This window comes from Haematobia irritans, chromosome 1 (genome assembly GCF_050003625.1).
Source record: "Haematobia irritans isolate KBUSLIRL chromosome 1, ASM5000362v1, whole genome shotgun sequence".
Classification (NCBI taxonomy): Eukaryota; Metazoa; Arthropoda; class Insecta; order Diptera; family Muscidae; genus Haematobia; species Haematobia irritans.
In genome coordinates, this window is record NC_134397.1 from 231,474,374 (window position 1) to 231,493,148 (window position 18,775).

The window sequence follows — 18,775 nt, forward strand, 5'->3', positions numbered from 1 at the left end:
TTTTTTCAAAATTTTATTTCTATAGGAAATTTTGTCAAAATTTTATTTCTATAGGAAATTTTGTCAAAATTTTATTTCTGTAGAAAATTTTGTCAAAAATTTATTTCTATAGGTAATTTTATCAAATTTTAATTTCTATAGTTTATTTTGTCAAAATTTTATTTCAATAGGTACTTGTATCAAAATTCTATTTCTATAGGAAATTTTGTCCAAATTTTATTTCTTAGAACATGTTGTCAAAATTTAATTTCTATAGAATATTATTCAAAATTTAATTTCTGTATGAAATTTTGTCAAAATTTAATTGATTGAAATTGAAGTATCTCGTAGTTGGAGAGGAATATCTTAAAAATTCTACCAAAACATTAAGAATTTTAGCAATCTACCAAACAGTAAAAAATCTACCATTGGTCGAAATTTACCAAACTCTGGCTACCGTGCTTGACAGCCGAATGTGACCCAGAGCAGATACCGGAGGAAATGATAACAGTATCAATCACCAACGCCAATTAAAAAATGTCCTGATCCAATTAAAAAATTAGTTAAATTAAATTAGTCAATTAATTAATTAAATTCTATTAAAACTTTTATTGGATAAATTTCGCTGATAATTTTTTTTCTGAGTATTTTCTATCATACACAGAAAAAAGGAGAATTTAAGTCACTAGATGACATAGGGTCGCACTAGCGACAAATTTTGATTAAAATGAGTCTAAAACTTCTTTCCAGTGACATTTTGGAAATACATATATCGTATAAATTCTTGCTGATTTGACTGTGGCGACGAATTCTTGTTTGATTTCTGCAAATTATTTGTCCAATGTGACCCTACCATTAGACTAGATTCGAAACCAATTTCAATACAATTTTCTTCTATGTATTTGTTGACAAACACATGTTTTCTCGCTCTATTGAAATTTTTCTCCACGACTGCAGTCTCCATGTCTATCTGTTTGTCCATCCATGAATAAGTGGTATAATTGAATGTGTCAACAAAATGTGTGAATCTCATATTGGGCGCCAACTAACTAGAGTTGGCAACATTGTTCAACATTTAAATGAATGACAACGGAGAACAGTTTATTAAAAGCCATTAAATTAATGTTTTTCCTCTATTAAATGTTCGACTTTCAATTTACATTTAATAAAAATTTTTCTAATATATAAAGCAAACTCGCTTGAATGTATATATGTATGGGAATATGAAAATCACGTGTATTTGAAAAAAATATGTAATGTACCTTGACACAGTGGAGCGATGCTGACTATTGGTCTGATTTGAAAAGGCCGTAAAAAATGCTATGTTTTCCAAAACACTGTTGAATTACAAAGCACTGGGCGAACATATAGTCACTAATATATTTTCAAATAATATGATAATTGTATTAAAAACATATAAGGAAAGTCTAAAGTCGGACGGGGCCGACTATATTATACCCTGCACCACTTTGTAGATCCACATTTTCGATAGCATATCAAATCCGTCCAATGTGCTACATTAAAAAGTTTTTTTTCCATATTCATATATTGAAATCTTACCCGATCCGGACAAAATCGGAAATTTAAGTCATTCTTACAAGTTTTCGACTTAGCAGTGGCGATTTTACAAGGAAAATGTTGGTCTCTTGACCATTTTCGCCGAAATAAGAAAAACATATATATGGAAGCTATATCTAAATCTGAACCGATTTCATCCAAATTTGACATGCATAGTAACTGTGCTAATTCTACTCCCTGTGGAAAATTTCACGTAAATCAGAGTACAACTTTGGTCTCTGTGGTCATATGAATGAAAATCGGGGGAAAGATATATATATGGGAGCTATATCTAAATCTGAATCGAATTCAACCAAATTCGGCATGCATACACGCAAAAAAATAATTCTTTCCTCCCAAACGAAATTTTAGACAAACAAAGTTCGTTTCTCATTTGCTTTTCGCTGTAAGGAAGTGTATTTGGAAGAAAAGTATATACTTTTTGTGATAAACGTTTATTCTTTTCCAGGATGTAAAAACAATTTCATAAAGACTAACTCAAAAAAAAAACGTTGGTTTCTTGCTAATTGCATTTTCCCTCACATTCACGAGGTTTTTTAGTTCTTAACACCAATGTAGAAGAAATTATACGATTTTATAAATTTTTAAAATTTTTTTACCTTTCGCTTGGACGGAGAATCGAACCGCGGACCATGCACTTTGTAAGCCAACACACTAACCACTGAGCTATGTACCTGTTATGGTCATCAATAGATAATTATCCATATAAGTTATATTTATATAGCATAGCTTGCGGCGCCCACGAACCGATTAAACAAAGTTTATTTAACAGAAACATACATTTAGTTTGGCACCGTGGAGCAGTGGTTGCTACGTCCAACTTGCATGCCAAGGGTCGTCGGTTCGATCCCTGCATCGACCAAAGTTGTTTTTGTTTACATATATTCCAGATATGTTCGGAAGATTCCGAAAAAATGTTCAACATTACATTGTACTATATTCAATTTTGTTTTTTCTTATTAAAGACCTAAAGTCAGAAAAGAACAGTGTTTGATATAAACGAAATGGACTACGTTGTTGTTTCAAAAATAACTTTTTTTATTGAAAAAATAAAAAATTTGTAACAAAACGAATTTTTTTGGTGATAAAAGTTTAAAATTTTCGAAGCAATTCAAAAAACTCTAACAAAAGAAAAACGTTTTCGGTACACGTTTTCCAAACATTTTTTTCTTTGCGTGCCACCGTGGTGCAATGGTTAGAATCCCCGCCTTGCATACACAAGGTCGTGGGTTCGATTCCTGCTTCGACCGAACACCAAAAAGAGGGTTTCAAAACTTCTCTAAGTGGTTTCACTGTAATGTGGAACGCCATTCGGACTCGGCTATAAAAAGAAGGTCCCTTGACATTGAGCTTAACATGGAATCGGGCAGCACTCAGTGATAAGAGAGAAGTTCACCAATGTGGTATCACAATGGACTGAATAGTCTAAGTGAGCCTGATACATCGGGCTGCCACCTAACCTAACCTAACCCTAACCTTGTTTGCGTGTAGCTACAATATTAATTCTACTCCCAGTGCAAAATTTAAAGAGAATTAGGACAAAATTCTAGCTTCTGGGGCCGTATATAAGTCCATATCGGGTGAAATATATATGAGTGCTATATCTAAATCTGAACCGATTTCAACCAAATTCGGCATACTTTACGACACTATTAATTGCACTCCTTGTGCAAAATTTATGGCTTCTGACGTCATATTAGTAGATATCGGGCGAAAAATACATATGGGGGATATATCTAAAACAGAACCAATTTCTTCCAAAATTAACCCTCTAATGCCCCAATTTTTTTACCAGCTGATTAAATTTTTAATGTTAACGACACAAAAGCAAGAGAAAATTTATACGGTAAATTTCAGAATATGCTGCAAAGCCTCTTGAATAGTTTCGAATAAGTTTTCTTTTTAGTTTGCCAATTTTTGTTGTCTTAAGGTGTGTTTTAGTAAAAGCTTCCTTATTAAATGAAGCCTGCCTAAAGGCAGGCTTGGGCATTAGGGGGTTAAGAGGGTTTTATTCTGACCCAAAATACATACTTGTGCCAAATTTGAAGTCTATTGGCCTAAAATTGCGACCTAAACTTTGATTACAAAAATGTGGTCACAGACAGACGGACTGGCGGACATGGCTAGATTGACTCAGGGGCCGGCCCTGAGCACCGTATGTCTATCCCGTCTTCTTCTGGGTATTCCACAGAGTTTGGCAGGGTATAAATATTCAATTCAATACTTGGCGGGACTGGGCAACCCTTGACATTTTTGAGGTTATACGTACTCAGGACGTTTTGTGTATAGATCTTAATAGGGAATATTTTGAAAACGAATAAAACTGTCTAACAAAATAATTGTCGGCTAAATTTCAGTATATTCAAATTAAAAAGTTGTTTGAATTCGAATTTTTTTTTCAATTAACAAATTAATTGCTACAATTAAATTTTCAATAAAACTCGGAAGTCTAAGCCACACAGAAACTTTTTTTTTCCAATTAAAGTCCTAATTAAGTTTTAAACAAGTATATACAGCAGCCGGGCCGAATCTTAAATACCCACCACCATGAACCAAATATTAGGGTTTCCTTTGAAATTTCAGGAGGGCTTGAGGACACTTCCCGAAGATAAATTTAAAAATTTCACCTATGAGGACTATATAAGATTCTGGATTTATAAGAACCATTTTTATTTGAGTTTTAGAGGAATCATTAACATCTCTTGTAAGTGTGCAAGAAAATTATAAAATAACGTCTTGATTTGAAATCTTAAATCTGTAGATTTTCATCCGAGAAGTATAATCTGGAAATTTTACATTGAGTTTCAAGCGATTTTCATGATCAGTGCGCCTTCTATACCCTCAAGAAGTGAAGTCGGTCTATATGGAGGCATTACCTCTTTATGGCCCGAAAATACCTCTAGATTTCCAATTTCAGGCAAATTGGATAAAAACTCCGGATTCTAGAAGGCCAAGAACTAAAATGGGGATATCGGTCTCTATGGGGGCTATATCAAAACATCGACCGATACTCACCATTTATGGCACACCTCTTTGTGACCCGAAAATACCTCTAGATTTCCAATTTCAGGCAAATTGTATATAAACTACGGATTCTATAAACCCAAGATGTAAAATCGGGAGATCGGTCTATATGGGGGCTATACCAAAACATGGAACGATACGGACCATTTTCGGCACACCTTTTGATGGTCCTCAAGTACCTCTAGATTTTCAATTTCAGGCAAATTGGATAAAAACTGCGGTTTCTATAAGCCCAAGACCCCAAATCGGGAGGTCGGTTTATATGGGGACCATACCAAAATATGGACCGATACTCACCATTTTTGGCACATCTCTTTACGGTTCTAAAGTACCTCTCGATATCCAATTTCAGGTAAATTGGATAAAAACTGCGGTTTCTATAAGCCCAAGAAGTAAAATCGGGAGATCGGTTTTTATGGGAGCTATACCAAAATATGGACCGATACTCGCAATTTTTGGCACACGTATTTGTGGTCCTACAATACCTCTAGATTTCCAATTTCAGGTAAATTTAATAAAAACTGCGGTTTCTATAAGCCCAAGAAGTAAAATCGGAAGATCGGTTTTTATGGGGGCTATACCAAAATATGGACCGATACTCGCAATTTTTGGCACACGTATTTGTGGTCCTACAATACCTCTAGATTTCCAATTTCAGGTAAATTGAATAAAAACTGCGGTTTCTATAAGCCCAAGAAGTAAAATCGGGAGGTCGGTTTATATGGGGACCATACCAAAATATGGACCGATACTCACCATTTGTGGCAAACCTCTTTGTGGTCCTAAAATACCTATAAATTTCCAATTTCAGGCAAATTGTATATAAACTACGGATTCTATAAACCCAAGATGTAAAATCGGGAGATCGGTCTATATGGGGGCTATACCAAAACATGGAACGATACGGACCATTTTCGGCACACCTTTTGATGGTCCTCAAGTACCTCTAGGTTTTCAATTTCAGACAAATTGGATAAAAACTGCGGTTTCTATAAGCCCAAGACCCCAAATCGGGAGATCGGTCTATATAGGGGCTATACCAAAACATGGAACGATACTCACCATTTTTGGCACAACTCTTTACGGTTCTAAAGTACCTCTCGATATCCAATTTCAAGTAAATTGGATAAAAACTGCGGTTTCTATAAGCCCAAGACCCCAAATCGGGAGATCGGTCTATATGGGGGCTATACCAAAACATGGACCGATACTCGCAATTTTTGGCACACGTATTTTTGGTCCTACAATACCTCTAGATTTCCAATTTCAGGTAAATTGAATAAAAACTGCGGTTTCTATAAGCCCAAGAAGTAAAATCGGGAGATCGGTCTATTAGGGGGCTATACCAAAACATAAACCGATACTCACCATTTTTGGCACACCACTTTATGGTCATAAAATACCTCTAGATTTAAAATTTCAGGCAAATTGGATAAAAACTACGATTTCTATAAGCCCAAGGCCCCAAATCGGGAGATCGGTTTATATATCAAAACCTGGACCGAATAGCCCATCTTCGAACTTGACCTGCCTGCAGACAAAAGATGAGTTTGTGCGAAATTTCAGCACGATTGCTTCATTATTGAAGACTGTAGCGTGATTACAACAGACAGACAGACGGACATCGTTATATCGTCTTAGAATTTCTCCCTGATCAAGAATATATATACTTTATATAGTCGGAAATCGATATTTCGATGTGTTACAAACGGAATGACAAACTTATTATACCCCCGTCACCATTCTATGGTGGTGGGTATAAAAATATTCAATTAATAATTTAATTCAACAAATTTTTTAACTGAAACATAAATCAATCACAAAAATTTATAGTATCAATTAATTTTTCAATTGGATCAATTAATTAATTATTTCTGTGATTGAAGACATTTCAATTAAAAATTAATTGCATCAATTAATTTCGTGATTGAAGACAAAAAAATATTTTTGTGTGCAGTTAAAAAAAGTGATGGAAAGGAAAACTTGTTCATTTTTAATTAAAAATGTATTTGAAACAATAATAATCAATTATTATTATTTATGTAATTACTTTAATTTAATTATTAACTAAATACTTACGCCACATGAATGTTTGAGATTTTGCTGAGAACAGCAAATAGAAACCATACACGGCTCCCAAATGCAAATATAATTGTGCCACCAAATCTGGCCATCGGATCTCGGGTTTAAAATCCTGAGCTTGCATGCTACTCGCTACAGCCTCTTGTTGATCTTTGGTTTTGGGTATTTCTCTATAGACAGCATTCTCTTCGTTATAGCCCAGTGATGATGACGATGTGGACGATCCTCTATCACATGGTAAATCTTTGGTTTTGGAATTGTAATCTTCATAAGCACTGTCACTATGATTATTATTAGCCTCTGTAGCTTGTCCTATTTGTGTTGTCTTGCGACGTAATGTTGTAATACTGCTTAGATTTTTAGTACTGCTATCGTCATGATTTTTTTGTTGGATCTTGACATTTTCATTACATGCTAGTTTTGTTGTTTTTGGTGTGAGGTTACTATTGTTGTTGTTATTGTTATTGCATGCAACATGTGTTGCATTGGGACATTGACTAGATGAAGAACACGTTGCTGACGCTGATGTATTACCAGCCGAAGTGTTCTCAGTTGTCGTGGGTGTTGATAGGCACATTTTTTGTATTGGGGGGCGAGGAATTGGGGAGATTTTATAAAGATTTGTTGGAATCCAGTTTAATTGTTGCCGAACTGAAATTGGAAAATGGAAAATTTATAAAAAAAAATAATAATAACTAACGGCCAGTTTCATATAGCTCCGTTAGGCTTTAACTGCCAGTTAACAGAAAGAAAAATGGAAATATCTTTTCTCCGGTTAACTTGAACTGAAAAAATTTCAGCAGTTAAGTTTTTAACTGGCATATGGAATATATACGCAAGATGACAGCTCTGTAGATATCACGGTTTAAAAATTCGTTAGCTAACGTAGCACTAACGGAGCTTCATGAAAATGGGGGTTATAAATGCAATAAGTACATCCTCAAAAAACGACTCTGTAACATATACTCCCAAACCCATTCTTCTTCAAACTTATAAAGGGTGATACGGTCAAAATTTGGTCAATATAAACTTGACGTATTTCTTCCAATTTTGCATTTAAAAACCTGAACACCCCTCATTTTGAAGGTGTGTGTGTGTGTAGAATGTTGCTCCTATTTTGATTTTGGAATTCACTCTTCAGTTGTCAAAATGCCGTCCAAGCAAGAAGAGCAGCGTATTAAAATTTTGCTCGCGCATCGCGAAAATCCGAGCTACTCGCACGCAAAGCTGGAAAAATCGCTAAAAGTTGCCAAATCAACCGTTACAAATGTAATTAAAGTGTTTGGGGAACGTTTGTCGACAGCCAGGAAGTCTGGATCGGTGGAAATCGAAAACCGGAAGCCGCTGAGACGACAAAGAGAGTTGCCGGTAGTTTCAAGCGAAACCCTAACCTCTCTCTCTCCGAGATGCCGCAAATAAGCTGGGGGTATCGTCTACAACCGTGCATCGAGCCAAAAAACGAGCCGCACTATCGACTTACAAGAATGTAGTGACTCCAAATCGCGATGATAAACAAAATACGACGGCCAAAGCGCGATCTCGGAGGCTTTACACGACGATGCTGACGAAGTTTGACTGCGTGGTAATGGACGACGAAACCTATGTCAAAGCCGACTACAAGCAGCTTCCGGGACAGGAGTTTTATACGGCAAAAGGAAGGGGAAAGGTAGCAGATATTTTCAAGCGCATAAAACTATCAAAGTTCGCAAAGAAATGTCTGGTTTGGCAAGCCATCTGTACCTGTGGCTTGAAAAGCAGCATTTTCATAGCTTCCGGGACTGTCAACCAAGAAATTTACGTGAAAGAGTGTTTGAATAAACGTCTGCTGCCTTTCCTGAAGAAACACGGTTGTTCCGCACTGTTTTGGATTTGGCATCTTGCCATTACGGTAAAAAGGCCATGGAGTGGTACGCCGCCAACAACGTGCAGGTGGTTCCCAAGGACAAGAACCCTCCCAACACGCCAGAGCTCCGCCCAATTGAGAAATACTGGGCTATTGTCAAGCGGAACCTGAAGAAGACCAAAAAAACTGCTAAGGACGAGCAGCAGTTCAAGGCAAACTGGCTTTCTGCGGCGAAGAAGGTGGACAAGGTGGCTGTACAAAATCTGATGGCAGGTGTCAAGCGTGAGGCCCAGCAATTCGGATTTGGAAAAGTGAACGCCTAACTGAATATTTTTCCTGAATTTTATACTAATTGAACTTGCAAAAGAAATTTGATTTGATTTTTTAAATAAACGATTTCATCGATTTACACCCGTTTTCCCTTGACCAAATTTTGACCGTATCACCCTTTATATTTATTTATTTATAGTTGATACTAAATTTATAGTAAATATAATATTAGTATAAAGATATAAAAAAGCATTGGCAACTGAGGCCATCAGCTAAACCCTTTATATTTTTAGAATGTGTTCAAACAAAAAAAATGTTACACTGTACAACTATATTATGTTTCATCCTAAGCAAATAGTTAGTTACAGTTTCTAAACAAACAAAAACATTGATACTATTAAATTAGTGAAAAGAAACTGCCAGATATCAATCTACACAAGCCTGACTATACACATGTTTCATCTCTGGCTAATTCGAATTTCCATAGACTGATAGACCTGACGGGGGGAGATGATTAATGTTAGGTCTTATATGCTAAATTCTTATGGAAATTCGCCACAACTGTGCATCATTTTCCCATATAACTACAATATCTTAATCTTATTTTTATACCCTCTACTATAGGATGGTGGGCAAATCAAAATCAAAATATTGCTCTAAGACCCCATAATGTATAACATATATATTCTGGGTCGTTGTGAAATGATGAGTCGATCTAGCCACGTCCGTCCGTCCGTCTGTTGAAATCGCGCTAATTTCCGAACGAAACAAGCAATCGACTTGAAACTTGACACAAGTAGTTGTTATTGATTTAGGTCGGATGGTAAAGCAAATGGGCCATATCGGACCACTTTTACGTATAGCCCCCATATAAACCGATCCCCAGAATTGATATCCGGATCCTCTTAGAGAAGCAAATTTCACCCGATCCAGTTGAAATTTGGACGGGGTGTTAGTATATGGTCTCTAAAACCATACAAAAATTGGTCATAATCGGTCTTTAATTATTTATAGTCCCCATATAAACCGATCCCCAGATTTGACATCCGGAGCCTCTTGGGGGAGCAAAATTGATCTGATCCGGTTTAAATTTGGTACATGGTGTTAGTATATTCATGCAAAAATTGGTCCTTATCGGTCTTTAATTATATATAGCCCCCATATAAACCGATCCCCAGATTTGACCCCCGGAGCTTCTTGGAGGAGCAAATTTCATCTGATCCGATTGAAATTTAGTACGTGGTGTTTGAATATTGTCTATAACAACCATGCAAAAATTTATCCATATCGGTTCATAATTATATATAGCCCCCATATAAACCGATCCCCAGATTTGACCTCCGGAGCCAATTGGAGGAGCAAAATTCATCCGATTCAGTTCAAATTTGGTACATTGTGCTAGTATGTGACCGCTAACAACCATGCCAAACTTGCTCCATATATAGCCCCCAGATAAACCTGTTCATAATTGTATATAGCCCCCATATGCAATTTTCTTCTGAATATATTATATGCAATTTTCTGCTGAATATATTAAGTCGGAAAATTTTCATCATACCAAAAATGTCGAAACAATTTTCACCCTTTTTCTTACCGATTTTTTCCGTTTTTCGACTACAGCTCTTGAAGTATTGAAAATTTTACCAAACAATTAAGGGTAAAATGTAGCCTATAAAATAATGAACAACTAGTACTAGAATTCGAATCACACACCCAGAGAAGTAATATGATCACTTCAAACATGTTCCAAGAGAAAAATGTTATTTTTGTATGGTGACCATGTAACAAGTTTGACAGAAAATTTTTTTTTCTCGTCAAACATAACCTGCTTGCCGAAATCAGATACGTAATTTGCGAGAAAATAACATGGTTGCGACAACCATGTTACCTCGACACCATACAAAAATAACATTTGTTGAAACATGTTTGAGGTGATCATATTCCTTCTCTGGGTGCCCTTTTGATGCAAATACAGTGCAACGGCTGTTGAAATGATGGACATCCGCCCTATGAAAAGCCCATATTAAATTCATCACTTCTGTTTCCAGATTCAAAAAGAACATTTTCACTACTTCTTTGGCGCAGTGCAATCGTTGCACTGAATTTGCATCACTTCTTAAGGTGTGATATTTTCAAAAATTCTCAATTTTTCTACAATGGATTCGGCATTATATTCGACAAAAATTAAAAAAAACGTGTACCATTTTATTAATTAATATTCTGGTTTTAACCTATTTGAAACTAAAAAGTTTAACTTACTTATTAAACTTATGAAAAAACTAGTTATAAAAAATTGAATTAGAACAACTTCCAGAATTTTTTGTTGGGTAGTGAATCAGGCTGTTAAATTAAATACCTATTGCACCACCCTCGAGCATGAGACCTAAAATACGAAAAAGATCCGTATTTCCACACCCATAGTAAATTGCAATAAATATACATTACATTATGGATAAGACTATCTGGTTCTATTCAGTACTCCCTATATGGTTATGGTATCTTAATTGACCCAATTGCAAAATTATAAATTAATAAACTGCCTTTTCCCCAAATCGTTCCTGTCGAAAATGTCACAATCTTCTATCTCTCATAATAAATCATCATAAATCTATAATAAATCCCAAATAGACTATATAGCAATATGCATGCAATACTCAACTCATGTTTTATTTTCTACCATGTTATCTCTTGTATCAATCAACACAGTAGTCGCCACAAGCCATAAATAAGCAAATAATTGGTTTGTTTTTAACCCAAACGGTTAAACACTAATGCATTTGTGTTTTTTGGCCATGACATTATCCTTATTCCTGCATAAATTCGTTTTTTAATGTCCTATACACGAGGGGAGATAATAATTTTAATTACACATTGTTCGTTAAAAAGATCCAATTCGTCATCATCACATTATAGTGGTAATTACATAACGCCTAGGTGAGTTTATAATTAATTGTTAGAAGAGTTATCTAATTACCGTTGTAATTTAATAAAGATAGTTGCAATACTATTAAAATGCTACTTTTCGGTGAGATGGCTGAGTAACATCATAACGGATGTTACTTTTGTGTCTGAGGACATTCTACAGTGAACATATGACGGAAACCAAGGTTACTACACGACCGAGTGAAATTCGCGAGACTTCTTGGAGAATGAACTTCTACAAATACGACGGGGAAGCAGTGTTGGCAGATTAGGGGATTTCCCCAAACTGGGGATTTTTTCATGGTTGGGGATATATTTTCTCACTTTGAAGATCAGTACATTTGGCTGGGGATAAAGTAGTGGTTGGATACCCTCGTTTCCAGCAATAATAATGAGTTACAATTTTAGTTATAAAAGAGCATTTGAAATATTATATCGATGGCCTCATTCCAGAGTACGACTTAGCATGTTTTGATGGAGTTTGCTGTTTTTTATTCTTTGTATGCTTCTATCAAAAGTTATGGTTAATATTGTACTTAGCCTGTGATTAAAGTTTTAAAAAATGTCCAATCCAAAAAGGGCAAAAAGCTTTGTTCGGTCTAAAGTGGTCTAAGTCATTTTTAGTCATGTTCTATTATCACTATTTTAAGTGCATACATGCTAAACATATTTATAAAAAAATATGATCTTAAGACTGAAAATAAGGGAATTTCTATCTTAAACAGGTTCTGAGAAATTTCAAAAAACAAAACTTTGAACTTGTTTCTTGTAAAATTCACTTTTTAAACTTAGCGCACTTTGGAATGTAGACATCGATATTAGAACCAGTGTTTGAATTTTGCTCAAAAATGTGATGAAAAAACATAAAAACGCCTTTTTATTTGAGTGCCTGAGCACACATGAAGCTCGGCACGTTTTAAAACGAGCGGGCCGACATGACAGCTCCGCTCACAAGTGCCAATGCAGTGAACAACCCTTTTCAAAAACTCGTAGAACTGTTCTATAGAATGAGAATTGTTTTCAATTTTGTATACAAACTAAGATGCCATATTGTAAATTTTAAACATTTTTCTAGGGAAACAAATGGAAATAAAAATATGCAAATGTGCGGATAACAAAAATCAAATATGAAAATATGTGAAAAAGTTTAACAAAATAAGAATAACCCCCATATTCATAAAAGTTAACATACACTTTTAACCTATTACGAGTATTACCATACAAATTCCTTCGATAAACTGTCAGTAAATTACTATGAATATGGGCATAAGACTATAAGTAATTGGAGTAAACAAGTTGCCGTTATAAACCAACAATACCACAAGTGAGAATCACCTATTACGCACAACGAGGAAAAGTATAAAAGGCATGCAATGTGTGAAATCTGGGTCAGTCGATCAACAGCAGCCAAGAAGAAAAACCTCAACGAGGTAAGTAGAGCAACATAAGAACTTCATAGTAGCTCGACGTAGTTAACGTAGAATCCATAGTAGTCTCCTTACCTATCTCATAGGTAGAGGTGTGCGACCACTCTAGCCACGTGTTCCTACATTCCCTTCTCCTTCCCTACCCCATAGCTAGAGGTCTCCGACCACTCTAGCCACTTGTTCCCTTCTCCTTTCCCACGCGATAGCTACAAGTGTGCGAACACTCTAGCCACGTGTTCCTACATTTCTTCCCCCTTTCCTATCCAACAGCTTAAAGTGTGCGACAACTCTAGCGGCATATCCTCCTCATCCTTTCCTCCTTTAGTCATGTGTTCCCATTCCCTATCATCCATTACTTCTCCACTAGTAGAGGCGTCCGATCACTCTACACTTCAACTATTTAAGTGTACCTTTGTAACTTAAAATTTCTAACTACCTACAATAAAAATCGATTTCCTTAAAACCGCAATAACCTTGCCTTCTTCTTAGCTCAGTCTCTAGAATAAATTTCTGTGACGTACCCCGGATTCCGAAAGTATTACCCCAGCCAAGGTCGAGAACACCTGTCGTTACAATTTACACCTTCAATCTCGTATTATTGAATTTGTTATAGAATATATAAAAGTGATGTATAACTATTCATTTCATTATTGAAGGATAGGTGATGGACTTCCCTCTTATCACTGACTGTCGTCCGAATCATCTGCAAACATTTTTCTCGATGGCTCTGAAAAAGTTATTGATCCCCCTTTTCCCACATTAAAGCCAGCGGATAAACACTATTCTCAGATAGAGAAGGATGCATTAGGGTTAATTTATGGGTTCAAGGAATTCCACAGATATATCTACGGAAGAGAATTTATTTTATGTACAGACCATAAACCTTTACTTTCTATTTTCGGCAGCAAGAAGGGAATTCCAGTGTACGCGGCAAACAGGTTGCGCAGATGGGTTTTAACATTAATTATCTATAATTTTAAATTCCAGTATATCAGTGACCGTCAATGAACTAGTGAGCTGAACTGAACGAACTTGTTGAGTGAATAGAAAATACCTAAAGTGAGCGATTATTTCATTAAACTACAATGACCAACACTAATGTGAGCAATCTACTTTTAAGTGGCAGGAGCCGCTCTTCTACCATCAGATGTCTACCTGTTAACTTATGCCGAAGAATATTCCATATTTACAACACGTAGAAACAACAAGGAGTGAAAATTAAGGACTATATCCCAGCACATGGGGATTTCGTTGTCAACAGGAATCTGAAGCTTTCTGCTCCTAGGGAGAAAGGAGCACCATCATAACCTACACGTAATATAGTGATCAATGGGATGTCAATATGTTCATCACAGGGATGAATTTCAATTCATCGCCATGACGAAAAGTGGCTGGTAGCAGTTGGGGGAAAGGTAAAGAGACAATTGAAAAGACCAATGAGTCTATTAGTCATACTCCTATTGATTATTTGACGCCCGTTTAGACTCCATGTATTAACGATACCGAATGGAGAAATCTTCAATATACTGCGTTGCGGATTGCCACTGGATGTCACTCCCAAACACCAGAACAGCATCGGCAGCATGAATCCCAAATGCACTCGGTGAGACAACACTGCTTCCTCCTCACCCACCAAAATCTGATAAAATGCGAGAGGGTAAATCACCCAAACCATGGTGTTTACCATCTGAACGTGCCAAGCCCATCCGGTTCGATTTCAGGAAGGAACTACATTCAATTAACCACTTGATCGGTGATGACACTGATGAGGGTATTAGGACAGAAGTGAGAGTCACGGCAGAAGCTCAGAAAGCAATAGCTTCCTGCCAGTGCAACGTTGTGCTGGGTGAAAGACCATAACCTGTCAAAGATGGCGAGTAGGGATGCCAGATTTTAAAGAGGCAAAAAGAGCACATTCAGCTTATAAAAAGAGCACATACGAAAGGAATAGAGCACACTTTTTCAAATAAAAGAAAATCATTTAATTTAATTGAAATATAATTCATTTAAACAAAGCAAAAAGGTACATACCATAAACATAAAATAAGTCACTTTCAACTCATGCTAATTTTCTTACAATACTTTGTAAAGGCCGGTACTATGTTCATTCTTGCGAAAAATTTTTATGGAAACCATTATTTCGCACATAGAAAGCGGCATTTTTTAGGTAGCTTGGAGCGCTATTTTACAGGGAGCGATATTGGATTAAGTTGGTGGTTGTTGCTTGTTTTTACAAAATAACATTTTATTTTTCCTTGGGCAATTGATCTGCTATTCCTTTGATCCTTTGTATAGTTTCGGAACAAAAATATGGTCCGTGTTTGATTTATAAACCCGCACAAATAGTTTTTATAAATAAATTATTTCTTAATTCACATTGCAAATGGCGCCGTGCTATAAACGTCAGTTTTTCAACACGAAAAAACAAAGTATCACAAATGGAAAAAATTTCGCAAATTTTTCGCATTTTTTGGTTTTGTATGGAGTTTCAACTCGAAAACCGAACAGAGTACCGGCCTTAAGTCATTTTTTGGTGTTTTTGTGAAAAACGTTATTGAAGGAGTTTGTTTATATTTAGAACAGAGTAAAAAGTGAAGAAGCAACATCGGCATGCTCTTCTACGACTCTGATAACACACTATTTAATTAGAAAATAACGGCTAGGAAAATCTCTTAGTGCGCCATTTACATATTTTCAGTTTACTTTTACCATTTGATTAATATTTGTTGTGATGCAGAAAAAAGAGCACTTTCGCGTGCTCTTTTGGCCTGTCTTGTTTTAAGAGCACATTTTGTAAAAAAGAGCACATGTGCTCTTTAAAAGAGCACGTCTGGCATCCCTAATGGCGAGAGAAGGCTGCATAGAAAGACCAGGTCAGTGCTATGTCAGGTAAGGTCTGGCATCTCCATCCCCTTCTGAAACTGTCAATTCAAGATGTCTGCCTGAATTGAGGACATTCGCCTCACATTACGCGCCATCTCTTCGTGTGTCCTTCAAAACCAACTGACCTGACACCTACTTCACTCTGGACTCATTTACGAACTGTATGTAAAAGCTTATTTATTTGATCTTTTTATATTCCTTATTTATGCCATACACCAATTCCCAGGTGCTATAACAACCAATCCTTCGGGCCATAAATACCGAAGAGAATACTACGTTTTCGGAAAGACTACAAATTCGAAACCGAGGAGACTTAAACCAGCAGCATAATCTGAAAATTCAGATGATCCACCGAGTCTCCAAGTTCGTTAGGGGATGACATACATCTGGAATCAACGTCTTACATACAAAGGGTCTTGGGTTCCTACTTTCACCGAACACCAAAAAGTTTTTCTGTGGTGGATTAAACCCCATCAGTGATGCTGGGGACTTTTCTTAGTGCCTTAAAGCTTTTCCAGTGGATTCACAGCAATGTGAAACACCTTTCGGATTCGGCTATAAAACGGAGATTCCTTATCATGGAGCTAACATGGAATCGGGCAGCACTCAGTGATAAGAGAGAAATTCACCGTTGTGGTACAACAGTGGACTGAATAGTCTAAGTGAGCCTGAAATATCGGCCAGCCACCTAACCTAACTTATTGGTTTCTGTACTTCAACATCTTCAACTCTACAAGTTCTCTGATTTAATTTTGAAAATTCCAAATAAACATGACTTTATGACTCCAACAAATAAGAATTATTGGTGGTCTCTACATACCCATGTTATAGGTGTTGGCTAATGTTATTACGATTACACCTTCCATTAGCAGTAGGTCGAATATGTTTACATAAAAAACTAGTCAGTTGTTTATTTGTCTGGGTCCCAAGTTTATTCAAAATAAACACTTTTTTTAATATTTTATTTATGAATTTGTTTAAACGTTTATTTAATATTTTCTTCACGTTTACTCAAATGTTCTTCCAAGGAGTTTTGTAAAAACAAAACGCTGAATATTTACATGATGATTTATTCATGGTTGGGTTTTTAGTTTATTTGTATTAAATGTATACCACAATGGTTTCAATAGTTTCATGGTTTTTTTATACTTTCATATTAGATTTGTGATGGCGGGAAACTATGGATTTACATGTCAATATAATGTCGGTTTAGCGGTGTTTGTTTGAAGGTAAGTCGTTCCATTAAATTAAATAACTACCCACATAGGAACGTGTCTACAGACATATGACCATATTTTTTATGACTTTCATGAGGGAGATTATATCGAATCGATTATTGGGTTTGTAACGACTTGAAATATTAATCTGAGACCCCATAAAATAAATTACAATTATGTATCTATCGACCTTTGTAAATTATTCGGCGGAACTGACAAATATGTTATCAATCGATCTCCTCGAACCAACGACTGAAGCAACATGGCTTCATACCAAGTAGATACTATCACGGATGAAAATGACTGTTTTTCATATGTTTGGCTATAAACATTATATGTTTGGAACACAAATTTTTAAACACAATATTTTTGAGTGCAAGCATATAATGTTCATAAAATAGCATAACATGTTTGGGACATATATGTTAATATGTTAGAACATATTATGTTTGGGACATAAAATGTTTGTAAATATAATATGCTTGGATGCAAACATATATTAATTTAGAAATAGCCTATAAACATATATGTGTTTAGTAGCTTGGAGCGCTATTTAACAGGGAGCGATATTGAATTAAGTTGGTGGTTGTTGCTTGTTATTACAAAATTAACATTTTATTTTTCCTTGGGCAATTGATCAGCTACTTCTTTGATCCTTACAAACTGTGTGGTCCGCTGTTCGAATCCCCGTCCGGCAAAAGGTAAAATTAAAATAAAAAAAATCATACAATTGAATAATTTCTTCTACAATGTTTGTATTACAGAAAAAGGTGCTAAGAACTAAAAAATCTCGTGGAAGTGAGAAAGATGTGGGGGAATATACAATTGGGCAGAAACAAAATTTTGAGCATTCAGGTCGAAAACCTATGTTGTTAGCACCTATATTACCTGTTTATTTTCATAATTCATTTTGATTGTAAATATATAAATAAATAAAATTTTGAGAATTTTTTTTAAGCATATAATAATTTTGGGTGCAAAATGCTTCCAAACATATTATATGTTCATATAATAACATATTGTTTTTTGGAAGACAACATTATTGAATTCGGATGCAAAAATACAAAATGTTTGGAACTTAGACTACCCAAACATATATTGTTTAGACCAATATGCTTTCAAACATATTATATATAGGAAGAGATCAAACATATAAATGTTTGGGCAATACCCAAAAATGAATATGCTTGAAGCAAAATATGTTTGGGAGTATATGTTACAGAAGCGATTTTTTGTGAGCGTGATGGGAGTCGTATGCGACGATATTAGGCTTGTTTTTTTTCTTAGTACTGGATACTCAATTCTGGCTCTTGTCCCCAAATTGGGATGTTTTCGTCCCCAAAACCGCCAATTTAAATTGAAATTCCTCACAAAAATTCCCAAAAAATTTTCGACAAGATTTCGGAAAAAAATAAAGGAATAGGCTCTGCTATAGAAAATCCGTAATAATTTAGAAATTGAAGAAATATGGAATTTTTGCTGTTCGTGTTAAAAAGGAGGTCCCTTGTCATTGAGCTTAACATGGAATCGGGCAGCACTCAGTGATAAGA

General features: G+C 35.6%; 1 protein-coding gene across 2 annotated transcripts in view; it reads right to left on the reverse strand.

The window, feature by feature from the left end:
* Positions 1-18,775, reverse strand: part of LOC142223649 (acyl-CoA Delta-9 desaturase) — a 61,106-nt gene that overhangs the window by 16,419 nt on the left and 25,912 nt on the right. For both annotated transcript variants that reach the window (XM_075293531.1, XM_075293589.1), the window contains exon 2: positions 6,661-7,314. In XM_075293531.1, the coding sequence (XP_075149646.1) occupies positions 6,661-7,240 (580 nt within the window). In that variant the 5' untranslated portion in view covers positions 7,241-7,314. The remainder of the gene's footprint in view (positions 1-6,660; positions 7,315-18,775) is intronic.